This window comes from Microplitis mediator, chromosome 1 (genome assembly GCF_029852145.1).
Source record: "Microplitis mediator isolate UGA2020A chromosome 1, iyMicMedi2.1, whole genome shotgun sequence".
Taxonomy (NCBI): domain Eukaryota; kingdom Metazoa; phylum Arthropoda; class Insecta; order Hymenoptera; family Braconidae; genus Microplitis; species Microplitis mediator.
Window position 1 is genome coordinate 1,944,564 of NC_079969.1, and position 13,936 is coordinate 1,958,499.

Consider the following 13,936-nt stretch of genomic DNA (forward strand, 5'->3'; position numbering starts at 1 on the left):
ATGTTGTATATGTTCGTTGGAAAGGAAATTTAATTTCCTACAAATTTTGATTCTTTATAAATTTTCGTAGGACCGATGGTTCAAAAGTTACAGTCGTTTTAAAAAATTAAAAAATATTTTTAGAAAAATTTGATTAATTTATTGGAGTTGTGATTCAGGATCAATATCTTGGAAAATATGAAAAATAAATATATGTAATATATGTTAGTTAGAAAGGAAATTTAATTTCCTACAATTTTTGATTCATTATAAATTTTCGTAAGACCGATGGTTCAAAAGTTACAGCCGTTTTAAAAAATATTTTTAGGAAAATTTGATTGATTTATTGGAGTTGTGATTTAAGATCGATAGCTTGGAAAATATGAGAGATAAATATATGTCATATATGTTCGTTGGAAAGGAAATTTAATTTCCTACAATTTTTGATTCTTTATAAATTTTCGTGGGACCGACGGTTCAAAAGTTACAGCCGTTTTAAAAAATTAAAAACTATTTTTAGAAAAATTTTGTTGATTTATTGGAGTTGTGATTCAAGTTATCGATATCTTGGAAAATATGAAAAAAAAATATATGTTGTATATGTTCATTGGAAAGGAAATTAAATTTCCTACAAATTTTGACTCTTTATAAATTTTCGTAGGACCGACGGTTCAAGAGTTACAGCCGTTTGAAAAATTGAACAATATTCCCATAAAAATTTTATTACCGCAATTACTCATTATATAAATTTATAACTCGAAATTCCAGACAAATAAAAGTATGATTTCATCTATTTTATGATAACAATAGCAATGATAAAATTTTATAAGACTTTTTTTTAGAAAATTAAGTGGACTACGATAAATTCACGAGGTCGAACCGCGAGAGAGTTCGATAAAAATAATTCCTCTTTTTTTCTGGTTCCCGCGAAAAAATTCCGTAACCACTTGATAAATAAAAACAATCTTTTATTAATTTACACTCGGTATTATTACTCAATTAGATCCTATTCTTATCAGTCTTGTCGTTAATTTCTTACGAAACTTACAATTACTGTAGCAAGTACTTACAAATATTTCGTTTATTAATTTTTTTTCTACTTCCTGTTATTGCTGTCGCAAATAAAAATCTTTTTTGTAATTAGTTATCGTCATTGCGATCATTAAATAGATGAAATCATACTTTTATTTATCATAGATTTCAAATCATAAATTTATATGACCAGCGATTAAATTTCGGTGGAAATAATTCGAATTTTTTAAAACGGCTGTAACTTTTAAACCGTCGGTCCTACAAAAATTTATAAAGAGTCAAAAATTGTAGGAAATTAAATTTCCTTTCCAATCAACATATATAACATATATTTATCTCTCATATTTTTGAAGATATCACCAATTAAAATCACAACTCCAATGAATTAATTAAATTTTCTTAAAAATATTTTTTAAAAGGCTGTAACTTTTAAACCGTTGGCCCTACGAAAATTTATGAAGAGTCAAAAATTGTAGGAAATCAAATTTCCTTTCCAACGACCTCCTTAAACATATAATTATCTTATATATTTCATGCGATATTCAATTAAAAAGTTATCGTAATTTGAATGGTAAATTAAAATGATTAAAAAAAATATTTTTTTAAAATGTTTATTTTATTTTCATAGCTTAGCAAAAAAAATTATAATTGTTAAGCCAATTTTAATAATAATAATTATATTTATGTGTTGGGGTTGGCATTTGGTCCACGACGACGTCCGAAAGTTGGTACAACAGTCACGAAGCGACGGTTGTATTGAATACGTCTCTTAGCACGTCCAGTTTTCTTCTTCGATTTTTCTTGTTTCTCAACCTGAACAAAAAAAAAAATTCCAATTAAAAATAATCCGATTATTTAATTAATTAATTAAATTCACTCGTTACCAAAAAATCACTTGGATTTCAAATTACGTCTTAACTAATAAACTTATCAAAAAAATGATAAGAGTCTTTTTTATACAGAATTTAATTCTCTACAATTTTATCTCAGTACATTTTTACCGTATCTTTAAAACTACACCCCCAATTTTAAATTTAAAGTTTAAATTTCAAAAACTGCTAACAATTTTTCCGTGAAAATTTGTAAAAATTGCAATTAGACTTAAACTACTACTCCTACATAAAAGTGCCGCAGACATTTTTTGTAGATAATTGAATTCTCTACAATTTTATCTCAGTACATTTTTACCGTATCTTCAAAACTACACCCTCAATTTTAAATTTAAAGTTTAAATTTCAAAAACTGCTTAAAATTTTTCCATGAAATTTTGTAAAAATTACAATTACACTTAAACTACTACTCCTACATAAAAGTGCCTTAAACATTTTTTGTAGATAATTTAATTCTCTACAATTTTATCTCAGTACATTTTTACCGTATCTTCAAAACTACAACCGCAATTTTAAATTTAAAGTTCAAATTTCAAAATCTGCTTAAAATTTTTCTATGAAATTTTGTAAAAATTACAATTACACTCAAAATATTACTCCTACATAAAAGTGCCTCAGATATTTTTTGTAGATAATTAAATTCTCTACAAATTTATCTCAGTACATTTTTACTCTATTTTCAATACTAGCCTCACAATCTCAACTCAAAACTAACAAGTCCGCAAAAATCGATAAAAATTGAAATTTAATAAAGAAAAATAATTTTTTTTTTAATTAATTAATTAATGTAACATATTTATGAAAAGCCAAGTTTATTAATTAATCAAGACTTCACTTTAAATTGTCATTTACTATCACGCTAATTTCTTACTGCACTTAGAGAATTTTTTTTTTACCAAGTACAGCTTAGATCATTTAGCGTTTTAATTAATTACCAAAATTAAAGTTAATTACCTTTGGTGTTTGTCCCTTTACTTTACCAGCACGAGCCAATGAACCGTGAACTTTACCTATTAAACAAAAAATTAAGAAGTTTATTAGTAAAAATTATAAATAATTCAAGACTCAAAAAATTTTTTTCTTTTCATAAAAAAAATTCAAGATTAGAAAAATTAATTATTGTAATTAATAAATTAAATAATTTACCTCCGAGAAGTGGAACATTGAAGTCCAAATCCTTTGATGGTAAATCGCTGATTATGGTTTCTTCAGTCAGTAGACTGCCATTGCAGTGCAATGTAAATTCAGCTGATTCAAATTTACCAGCTTCCAAAATCTTAGCCTATTAATTTAATAAAAAAATAATAATAATTAGTAAAATTAATTACAAGTTTATTATAATTATTTAAAGTATAAGAATTTTTTTTTAATTTTAATTTTACGCGCGAAATTTATTCAAATTTTAAACAAATTAAAAGTCATCAGTTTGTAAGTAAAAAAAAAAAAACAGAAGTTTTTGAAATTCAAATTTTAGGCGCAAAATTTAAAAAAATTTAAATTTTACCCGCCAAATTTAATGACATTTTAAAAAATTAATTTTTATTGGAAATGATTAACTTGTAATTAAAAAAAAAAAAAGTAGAATTTTTTGAAATTTAAATTTTACGCGCCACTTTTAATTTAAATTATAAACAAAATTTTGATTAAATTTTAAACTAAAATTAATTGAAAACTTGAATAATTAAAAAATTAATAAATTAATTGTATTAGATCAATGATAGACTCATAGATTAATTAAATAATCTATAATTATCCTGATATCTAACTTTAATTTTGCATTAATGCTCTTACTGAAATTATTATTATCATAATCCAGGTTATCAATTTAATGCATCATTTTTTATTTTATTTCTAAAACTCAATTTAAATTTTCAACAGTAAAATTTAAATGATACTGAAGTTAGCCGACGTCTAATAATTTGTGGATTTTTTTTTAAACAATAAATTATTAAAAAAAAATATTTTAAAAAATTGCACCCATAGTTTTTTTAATTTTCTACATGTGCATATTTTTATTTTTATTTTTTTTTTAAATTAAGTCGTTGAAACAAAAATTCGAAAATTTTCTACTGTCTGCCAACTTCAGGATCATAAATTTAAATCAAATCATTACAAAATTAATTACTGAATAATTTATAATTATAATCAAATAATTTTATGTTACCGATAAATTTTTATGATACTGTAGTTAGCCGACGTCTAATAATTTTTAGATTTTTTTTTTAACGATTAATTTTAAAAAAAAATATTTGAAAAAATTTTACTTGTAGTTTTTTTAATTTTCTACATGCGCATATTCTTAATTTGTTATTTTTTGTAATTTATTTGTTGAAAAAAAAATCCGAAAATTCTTCAAGTGTCTGCTAACTTCAGGATCATGAAATTTTTCATGAGTGAATGCAGCAGACATCAGACAAATTTGAAATTATAAATAATTTAAAAAAAATCTTCACTTGATTATAATACTGAAGTCAGCAGACAATTAAAAATTTTTTGATTTCTTTTTTGAACAATTAAATTTGAATAAAAAAATAAAATAAAAATATGTACATGTAGAAAATTTAACAGACAAGTGCATTTTTTTAAATATTTTTTTTTTTCTAATTTATCGTTTTTTTTAAATCCAAAAATTTTTAGACGTTGGCTAATTTATGATCCTGAAGTTAGCAGACATTTAAAAATTTTGAATTTTTGTATTTCAACAAATCAATTGCAAAAAAATAAAATAAAAACATGCAGACGTAGAAAATTTAAAAAACTACAGGTGCAATTTTTTCAAAAATTTTTTTTTATGTTTTATCGTCTAAAAAAAAATCCAAAAATCATTAGACGTCTGCTAATTTCAGTATCATGGCTAATTTCAGTATCATTACTTGATTATGATTTTGAACTGAACTGATGAGTGTGAATGTAGCAGACATCAGACAAATTGAAAATCATAAATAAATAGAGTAAATAATTAATAAAATAAAATAAAAAAAAATGCACTTATTAATATTTGAATTTTTTAGACGCGCATTTTTTAAAATTTAATTTTATTAATTATTTACTCTATTTATTTATAATTAAAAATTTGTCTGATGTCTGCTACATTCACACTCATAGTGAACTGACGTCTTATCATTTTTGAATTTTTTTTTTAGCGATAAATTATTAAATTAAAAATATTTTCAAAAACTGCACCTGTAGATTTTTAAATTTTCTACATGTGCATTTTTCAATTTTCTTTTTTTTTTAATTTTTTTGCTAAAAACAAAATCCAAAAATTTTTAATAATCTGTTAACTTCAGGATCGTACTATGATAGTAAAGTTGGCAGACATTTGAAATTAAAAAAAATTTTTTAACAGATAAATAATGAAAAAAAAAATATTTCTAAAAAAATGCACAAGTCGAAAATTTGATAAACTATACGTGCAATTTTTCAAAATTTTTTTTAATATTCATGTCTTTGTTAAAAAAAAATCTAAAAATTGTTAAATGTCTGCTAACTTTATTGTCATATCGTACTTGATTTACTTATAATTTTAAATTTCTCTGATGTCTGCTGCATTCACACTCATGATTTTTTTAAAAACCACAAATAAAATTTTTTTGCGGGAAAAAAAATTATCAACTAGTAAAATTATTTAAAAAATAATTTACTACCTTAAGATTTGCAATCGTCTCATTGTCCTGGCACTCAAGGACGAGTGTCTCCTGTCCGTGAATAAATAATTGCATTTTTATTTTTTTCTATTCCTTGAAAAATAAAAAAATATAATTAATTAATTAATCAATAAGTCACTGATTAAAATTATTTCTATTATTAATTACGCAGTATAAAATTTTTATTATCAATAAAATAAATAGAAAAAATTACAGTAAATTTTTGAGGTTAAAATTGCAATGACATGTGGTTAAAAAAAATAATTTTAGTATTCAATTCCAAGGAAATTACTGCAGTTTTTAAATTACTAATTAATTTGAGTAATTAAAAATTTACTTTGCAATTTATTTTTATTGTTTATTGATAATAATAAATAAAAAAAAGGAGTGGAATTAAAACCACGTTACCTTGTGATCAGGAAAATGCCGTAAAAGAAACATGGCCGGAAGTTCACTTGGCAAGTTAACTTTTTTTTTGTTGCAAATCAAATGAGGAACTGAATTAATTAAAATTATTAATTAATTATGGATTTTTAAATTTTGAAAAAAAGTTTTTTATTTTTTCTATAAGTTTTTTATTGATAGGAAATTCAAATAAATTTATTTTTGTTTTTTTAAATTTAATTTGGCTTCGGTATTTGAAATGGCGGTGGCGGGAAAATTTAAAATGTTTAAATTACGAAATTTAAATGGAATAATTTTATTTAATTAATCAAAAAATAAATAAATGAATACTAAATTATAAAAATTAATTACAAAAAAAAAAATTGATAATCTTTTCAAAAATAATTACAGTAATTAAATTAATTAAAATAAGAATTATAATTTACAATTTTGTATGACTCAGAGTATGAACTTAAAAATTCTGTACTGACGAAACTATCAAATTTATCAGAAAATTGATTAGGACTTTTTTTGTTCAGAATTAAATTCCCTACAAAAAAGATCTCTTACATTTTTTCTGTATCTCCAACATTTAATCCACAATTGGGATTTAAAGCCGCGGGAAATTTAAATTTCTACCAGCAGAAAAAAACTTTATAATTGAAAATCAAAATTCTGCCTAAAGATTCAAATTTATCAAAAAATCGATCAGGACTTTTTTGTTCAAAATTAAATTTCCTACAAAAAAGGTATCTTACATACTTTTTGTATCTCTATTATTTAATCCACAATTGGGATTTAAAGCCGCGGGAAATTTAAATTTCCACCAGCAGGAAAAAAGTTTATAATTTAAATTAAAAATTCTGCCTCAAGTTTCAAATTTATCAGAAAATTGATGAGGACTTTTTTTGTTCAGAATTAAATTCTCTACAAAATTATCTCAGTACATTTTTACTCTATTTCAATAACTTGAGTCAGAAATTCAAAAAAACTCCAAAAAAATAAAAATATCAAAAATTAAATTAATCAATTAGTAAGTTCGTATTAATTAATCGATACTAACATAACATCCTAATTTTTTTCTAACAATGTCACCCCACAGAACTAATCTATCACACGATGGACAAATTCCATTTATAGGAAGAATTTTTTTATCTTTTTTTGTAAATGAATTTCCTAAACAAATAATATGACTAATTAATTTACAATTTTTATACACACACTCAACTCTGTCATTAACGTCGACATTTTTTTTACATAGATAACAATTACTAAAATTACTGATACAATTAATTTCCTCTAAATCATCAATTTTATCTTGATCTCCATTTATTTTATTTTTTTTCTTCATTTGTTTTTCGACCCATCCTATTTTTCTGGCCTCAATTGCTCCGTACTGAATATTCATGTGCTGGGGAAATTTGAGTTTCAATAAATAGTCACTTGAAAATTTTAAATCGAGCCATTGAATTGTCAGCGGGAGTCGAAACCAGGGAGAGACTTTTAGCATTTCCGCTACTGAAGTTATCAAATAATTAACTTGAGTTTGATTTGATTTTTTTTTTGACAAGTGACGAGTGTGCAGACTAAGATCCAAATGCTGCCACGCCCATTCAAACTGTAATTAATAAAAATAATGAATCAATTTATTTATTTAGTGAGTAAAAAAAAATATGAAAAATTTTTACTAGACTTAAAAATGTAATTACGCGTAAAATATTGAATTTAATGAAAAATTATAAGAGACATTTTTTATAGAGAATTTAATTTCCTACAAAAATGTCTCAGTGCATTTTTGTCATATTTTTGATAGATAAGCCAGTATTTAAATTTTAAGTGTCAGAAATTTAATTTTCAAATTTAAATTTAAAAAATTGACCGCGGCACTTAAAATTGTAATTACGCGTAAACTAATGAATTTTATGAAAAATTATAAGAGACATTTTTTGTAGAAAATTTAATTTCCTACAAAAATGTATCAGTACATTTTTGTCATATTTTTAATAGATAAGCCAGTATTTAAATTTTAAGTTTTAGAAATCTAATTTTTAAATTTAAATAAAAAAAAAAAAATTGATCGCAGAACTTAAAATTGTAATTAAGCGTAAACTATTGAATTGAATGAAAAATTATAAGAGACATTTTTTGTAGAGAATTTAATTTCCTACAAAAATGTCTCAGTGCATTTTTACTGTATCTCCAATAGATCCGCGTTAATTTAAAATTAAACTGCCGCCTTCTTCTCTATTCTTTTTTCAAAGTACAAAAAATTAAATTACCCGAAATCTAATTACGGATTAAAAATTAATTAACATCAAAATTTTCTATTCAAAACCCAAATAATTAATAACTGATCCCCAAAATTATTAAATCCAGTCCGCAAATAAATTTCCATGATCGCTAAAAATTTAAACAATTCAAATTTTTTAAATTTCCCGCGTACTTACTCGGAGCGCCAATCGAGAATTAGGGAAGCCATGAATAATTAAAACCATGTTCCTGTTAAAAAATGAGAAACTAATTAATTAATGAATAAGTTAATCAAGTGGTAAATTAATTAATTAAAATTACCAGGGCCCTTTATTGCTCGTTTTTTTCGCGCCACCAAAATCAAAGCCCGCATTATGACGTTTCAATCTTCTTACAGGATCAACAGTATAACCTATATACGTACGTCCCTTAAACTTTACATTTTCACAGTACAGTAAATAAACTCCATTAAATTTTTCAATTACTGCACTTTCCATTTTTTCAATTATTTTTCCTGTCACTTCAAATCAAATAAAATTCAAATTAATTTTTTAAATTTTTTATTTCAAAATTCACATGTTTATTTACAATTTTCAAATATATACAATATATCAAGTTACAATTTTCAAATGTATACAAATTTATCAATTGTCGGTAACTTTTAAATTGCGCATGTAAATAATTTTTTACCGCGCATGCGCAAGTAATTTTTTTTTTAACCTCAAACTTAAAATTTGTAAACAAAATTTAAAAAAAGTTTTTTTTTTACGTTTTTGTTAATTAAGTAGTTAATTAATTAATTAACAGTAATTAGAAATAAATAATGACGAGTAATAACAGTACGCGTGTGGATGATTTGATAAATTTTTTTAAATCTCACAATAAAATAAAAGAACAACAAACACATTCGGCAAAAGTGCACAGTGTAGGTTGGAGTTGTGATGGAAAATATTTAGCATCTGGTTCATTCGATAAATGCATTTGTATTTTTTCATTATCACCTGATCGACTGGTAATTATTTTTAATTATTATTATTATTTTTTAAATTTGATTTGCCGAAAAATCGCACAGGAATTTTTCTTTAATTTTCGCTCTTTAGAATCCCGAAGCCGGTTAATTTTTAAATTTATTAATTTTTTAAATTTTGCCGCGTAATTTATAATTTTTAATTTTGATTGTGAAATTAATTGTTATTTTTTAATTACAAGTTTTATTTATTTTCTGGTTTTATTTTGGAGGTTAAGTTTTTTGGCGGGAAAAATTTAAATCGCGGGAAAATTCAAATTTAAAATTTGACAGAACTTTCATAGAAGTATAAAATATTGTTTTTTATCGCAGAAACATTTGAAAATAAATTTTGAATTCTATTTTCAAAATAAATTTCAAAAATGCGCGGGAAAATTAAAAAAATATTTATAAATTTTTAAATTTACTTTAAATTAAAATTCTAGGGAAACTATGAAATTTAGAGAGAAAAGTAAAGATACCTTTTTTTTAGGAAATTTAATTCTCTACAAAATTATGTCAGTACATTTTTGTCGTACCTTCAATATTTTAGTCAGAATTCAAATTCAAAGCTCTGTCCTCAAAATCTATTAGTTTAAATTCCGTGCGATTTTCAAAATTAGGTTTTAAATTTCTAATAAATAAATTGTTTGGCCAACAAGAAACAAGAAACGACATTCCGTGGTCATGGTGGAAGTGTCGATCAGCTCTGTTGGCACGCATCTAACCCCGATCTCCTCTCAACCGCCTCAGGTGACAAAACAGTTCGTATTTGGGACACTCGTTCCCAAAAATGTACCGCGAATATCAGCACCCGGGGGGAAAATATCAACATATCCTGGTCCCCAGACGGCAACACAATAGCTGTCGGTAACAAAGAAGATCTCGTGACATTCATCGACACTCGATGCATGAAAATTCGCGCCGAAGAGCAATTCAACTTTGAGGTTAACGAAATTTCTTGGAACAAAGACTCGGACACATTTTACCTGACAAATGGCCAAGGCTGCGTCCATATTTTAAGTTACCCCGACTTGGAGTTACTGCACGTCATCAAAGCCCACCCTGGAACTTGCATTTGCATCGAATTCGACCCCACCGGGCGTTACTTCGCAATAGGATCCGCGGACGCTTTGGTCTCGCTCTGGGACGCGGATGAGTTGTGCTGCCTCAGGACATTTTCGCGGTTGGATTGGCCAGTGAGGACAATCTCCTTTTCCTACGATGGCCAGCTACTGGCCGCTGCTTCCGAGGACCTGGTTATCGACATCGGGGAAGTGGAAACTGGTGAAAAGGTTGCAGATATTCCAGTCGAAGCGGCTACTTTCACGGTCGCTTGGCATCCGAAGCAGTATTTGCTAGCGTACGCTTGCGATGATAAAGATAATTATGATCGAAAACGCGACGCTGGAAGTTTGAAAGTCTATGGATTTCCTAATGAATAATTTATAAGTTATCGATTGTACTTTGACTTAATTATTAATAAAATTATAAGTTTTTTTTATACGAATGTGTGTTAGTTTAGTAATTAGATTCATGTGGGGCAAGTGTGCGCAAAATCATTCATTTCGGACTGAAATGCATGGGTTTGCGAATTCTTACCCACTGCGCACACTTGCCCCACATGACTTTACTCATTTTTAAGGTTAAATTTAGTAAATTATAGTATTATGTCTTTAGTAGCATTGTCTTAAGCAACTCACCCTACAAAAACCCTTCAGCGAATTCCTTACGGCAAAATCTGTAGAAAAAGTCCGCAGTAATTCTTCTAAATAAATAAATAAGGGCGTGAAATAAAATTTAAAGATCGTAATTTTGTTTAAATAATTCGACAATTATTTTAAAAAATTTACTATCATTTTTTTTAAAACTAAAATTTTTTTATGAAAAAATAAACAATATTTGCGATAGAAAATTTATTTTATCAAAAACTTATTAAGTAAACAAATTTATATAGTAATAGTAATATATATATATGATATAGATATAAATTTGAGTTTCATATATAGAAATATCTTAATTATATTGATAAAAAAAAAAGGAACTCGTGAAAAATTATTTTTGCCCTCGGCAAGTTTCGAACCCTGGTCGATGCGCATTCATCTCTTATCTTTTTGCGAGCAATTATTTTGCTTCCCAAATTAAGGCCTCGGCATTTATTCCAATAAATGCTATCGCATGTTGTTGCAATATCACTGAATTGTTATTTTTGCCTGCTTCATAAACATTAAATACATTGTTAAATTTTTAATCACTATAAATTCACAAGTACTTTTCAATTTATCAATTTGGTACATTTCTGCAAATTCAAATAATTTCAATGCAACTTTATCATCAACTTCAGCTTTGTCTAATTTACCCTGGTAAAAAAATAAAAGTAATTCTTCCATGATATCAATGTCAATATCCTCAAAGGTAATTGAATTTTCTATAGATTCTTTCATTTTAGTGGTGAGCATCTTATAAAACACTGGACTCTGGTTAGCAATTATATTTTTGTGAGCAGGAAATTCAGTGTCTTTAACTTTAATTACCATATCACTGAATTCAGTGTTTTTATAATTATTTTTCATATGTTTACACATATCTGGAAAATACAAATCATCAACGAATCCGTGCCAGGTTATTGAACAAACTATTGTGACATGATAATAGTGCCAGTTCTTGCCGATTAAGCACGAGCGAATATTAAAGCTTTCAGTTCTGTCATCGCCACATGCATCAAAACTAACGGGCAGTAAGATTTCATTGAAAACTACATGTGTTTTCCAATCAAATATACGCTGAGTTGATACCGTCCCATTAACTGTAGTTAATTTAATAATCGAAACTGCCTGCCTGCTGTCATCACCACTTTTTGATACTGCGGCAATAATATATTTTTCACTGTTATCCAATTTAACCGAAATATTAAAATCTATATCAGAAACATTTTCTATTTTGAAGGCATTTGATTTTTTCCATTCTTTTTGATTTAACAATTTAAAACATGTCGTAAATACAAATGTATTAATTCCTTTTTTAATTACTTTATCCATCTATATTCGAAAACAATCAATCTATTATTATAATTATCAATATAAATATATTTTGATATATTATATAAGAGAATAAAAAATTTTTTTACTATCCCGATGAAAAAAGATTTTATACAATTGTATAGAATTATATATCAATTATATATGAACTATATATAATTATATATAGACTATATATAATTGGATAGAAAAAATGGCCCGATCCAATTGTATACAATTTGTATAGAAATTGTATACAATTCTATACAAATTCTATACAATTCTATACAATTCTATATAATTACATAGAATTGTATATAATTTGTATAAAATTGTATATAATTATATAGACTTGTATACAATTTGTATAGAATTGTATACAATTTCTATACAGTTGTATACAATTGAATCGGGCCATTTTTCGTATATAATTTTATACAATTGTATAAAATCTTTTTTCATTGGGATTTCACTTATAGGGGGGTCGAGCAAAATGGTAAATTTTTCCCATAGATTTTTAAATAATAAAAATACTAAAAAATTGTAGCAAATCATAAAATAACGATTTTAAATTATTTGTAATGGTTTAATATTTTAAATAATTTTAAATCATATTTTTTAATCAGAAAATTAAATCACTTATTTATGAAAATTCTTCAATTTTTTTTACAGATCGATCGAACATTTAAACAAAACTTGAATAATATATAATTTATTTCATAAAAAAAAACTTTTTACGTAAATAAAATTCTGCACCTTAGGTCGATTAAAAATAATTATAATTACGATTAAAAGAAATGCTTAGGTGCTTAATTTATCCGGCCCTCCGATAATTATTATTATTTTTAAAAAATTAAAAGTTATTTTTTTTACTTACATTTATGTCGTAGAGTTAATATATTAATTTTCTTGTTTATAACTTAGATTATTATATACATTTACTTAATTCATTTATTTAAAAAATGTCATTTATATTAAATTATCCACCACACTTATAAAATAAATTATTTTCAAGACTTAACATAAATGGTTCCCGTTGAACTGAATGTTATCTAAACTATTCAAAAGCACGTCCGCTAATGAGAAGTATGATCTCACTGTCGATGCTGTGTAACGTGAAACCAGTGTTTTCTTTTTTTTTTTTTTACGTTATACTTTGGGCATGGTGTCAACCATAAATTTTAAATTCTTAAAAGACCCTGACGATACAAACGCTTGGATAAGATTTTTATTTTCATTGTATTCGAAGGCGACAACGTTCGATAAGATACTCAAAACTAAATATATATATTTTCATGAAAATGATGCGATTTTAGAAATAAAAAATGGCCATAATAGACCTATTTTTATTTATTTGTAAGCTTGTATAAAATGCTGGTCCCTCTAAGCCATTTGTTAGTTGGGTCTGTATTCAATAATTTTGTTTATTGTTAAATATATTTTTATTAATTTTCTATTAACGAATTGGACCATTAGGAAAAAGAATCAGCAATAGCAAAATACTCTTCCATATGCTATTTGAGCTGACGCCGCAATTTTGAAGGTTTATTTCCGTAGAAAAATGACCAAATTCATCTATATCATTCGATTACTATAGAACCTGTGTTAAATATTAAAAAAATTTTATATTTTAAAATTCACTAAACGCAATAGTTAAATAGTAAATTCAAATTGAAATGTGTAACGATCAATAGTATTACATGTATTTGCTTTTAGTTCGACAGATTGCCA

General features: G+C 25.4%; 4 protein-coding genes across 5 annotated transcripts; 1 reads left to right on the top strand and 3 right to left on the bottom strand.

The window, feature by feature from the left end:
* Positions 1–1,608: 1,608 nt before the first annotated feature.
* On the bottom strand, positions 1,609–5,707 carry LOC130673920 (FAU ubiquitin-like and ribosomal protein S30). Its single transcript, XM_057479138.1, has 4 exons — positions 5,549–5,707; positions 3,048–3,183; positions 2,856–2,911; positions 1,609–1,824 (listed from the first exon to the last, which is right to left on the bottom strand). Exons 1-4 carry the CDS (start codon positions 5,621–5,623, stop codon positions 1,693–1,695), a joined length of 399 nt encoding a protein of 132 aa, XP_057335121.1. The 5' UTR covers positions 5,624–5,707; the 3' UTR covers positions 1,609–1,692.
* A 54-nt stretch (positions 5,708–5,761) lies between these two features.
* Positions 5,762–8,797, bottom strand: LOC130673912 (structure-specific endonuclease subunit slx1). 2 transcript variants are annotated; one of them, XM_057479132.1, is made up of 4 exons: positions 8,504–8,797; positions 8,380–8,431; positions 6,996–7,550; positions 5,762–6,045 (listed from the first exon to the last, which is right to left on the bottom strand). In XM_057479132.1, exons 1-4 carry the CDS (start codon positions 8,677–8,679, stop codon positions 6,034–6,036), a joined length of 795 nt encoding a protein of 264 aa, XP_057335115.1. In that variant the 5' UTR covers positions 8,680–8,797; the 3' UTR covers positions 5,762–6,033. The 2 variants fall into 2 exon arrangements, with proteins under 2 accessions (XP_057335115.1, XP_057335111.1); XM_057479128.1 differs by lacking the exon at positions 5,762–6,045 and having other exon boundaries at positions 6,169–7,550.
* Positions 8,798–8,909: 112 nt separating this feature from the next.
* On the top strand, positions 8,910–10,691 carry LOC130673968 (THO complex subunit 3). The gene is made up of 2 exons (XM_057479197.1): positions 8,910–9,194; positions 9,851–10,691. Exons 1-2 carry the CDS (start codon positions 9,006–9,008, stop codon positions 10,631–10,633), a joined length of 972 nt encoding a protein of 323 aa, XP_057335180.1. The 5' UTR covers positions 8,910–9,005; the 3' UTR covers positions 10,634–10,691.
* Positions 10,692–10,831: 140 nt separating this feature from the next.
* Positions 10,832–13,646, bottom strand: LOC130673973 (TD and POZ domain-containing protein 3-like). The gene is made up of 2 exons (XM_057479211.1): positions 13,083–13,646; positions 10,832–12,226 (listed from the first exon to the last, which is right to left on the bottom strand). The coding sequence occupies exon 2, from the start codon at positions 12,224–12,226 to the stop codon at positions 11,381–11,383; it is 846 nt and encodes a 281-aa protein (XP_057335194.1). The 5' UTR covers positions 13,083–13,646; the 3' UTR covers positions 10,832–11,380.
* Positions 13,647–13,936: the final 290 nt, after the last annotated feature.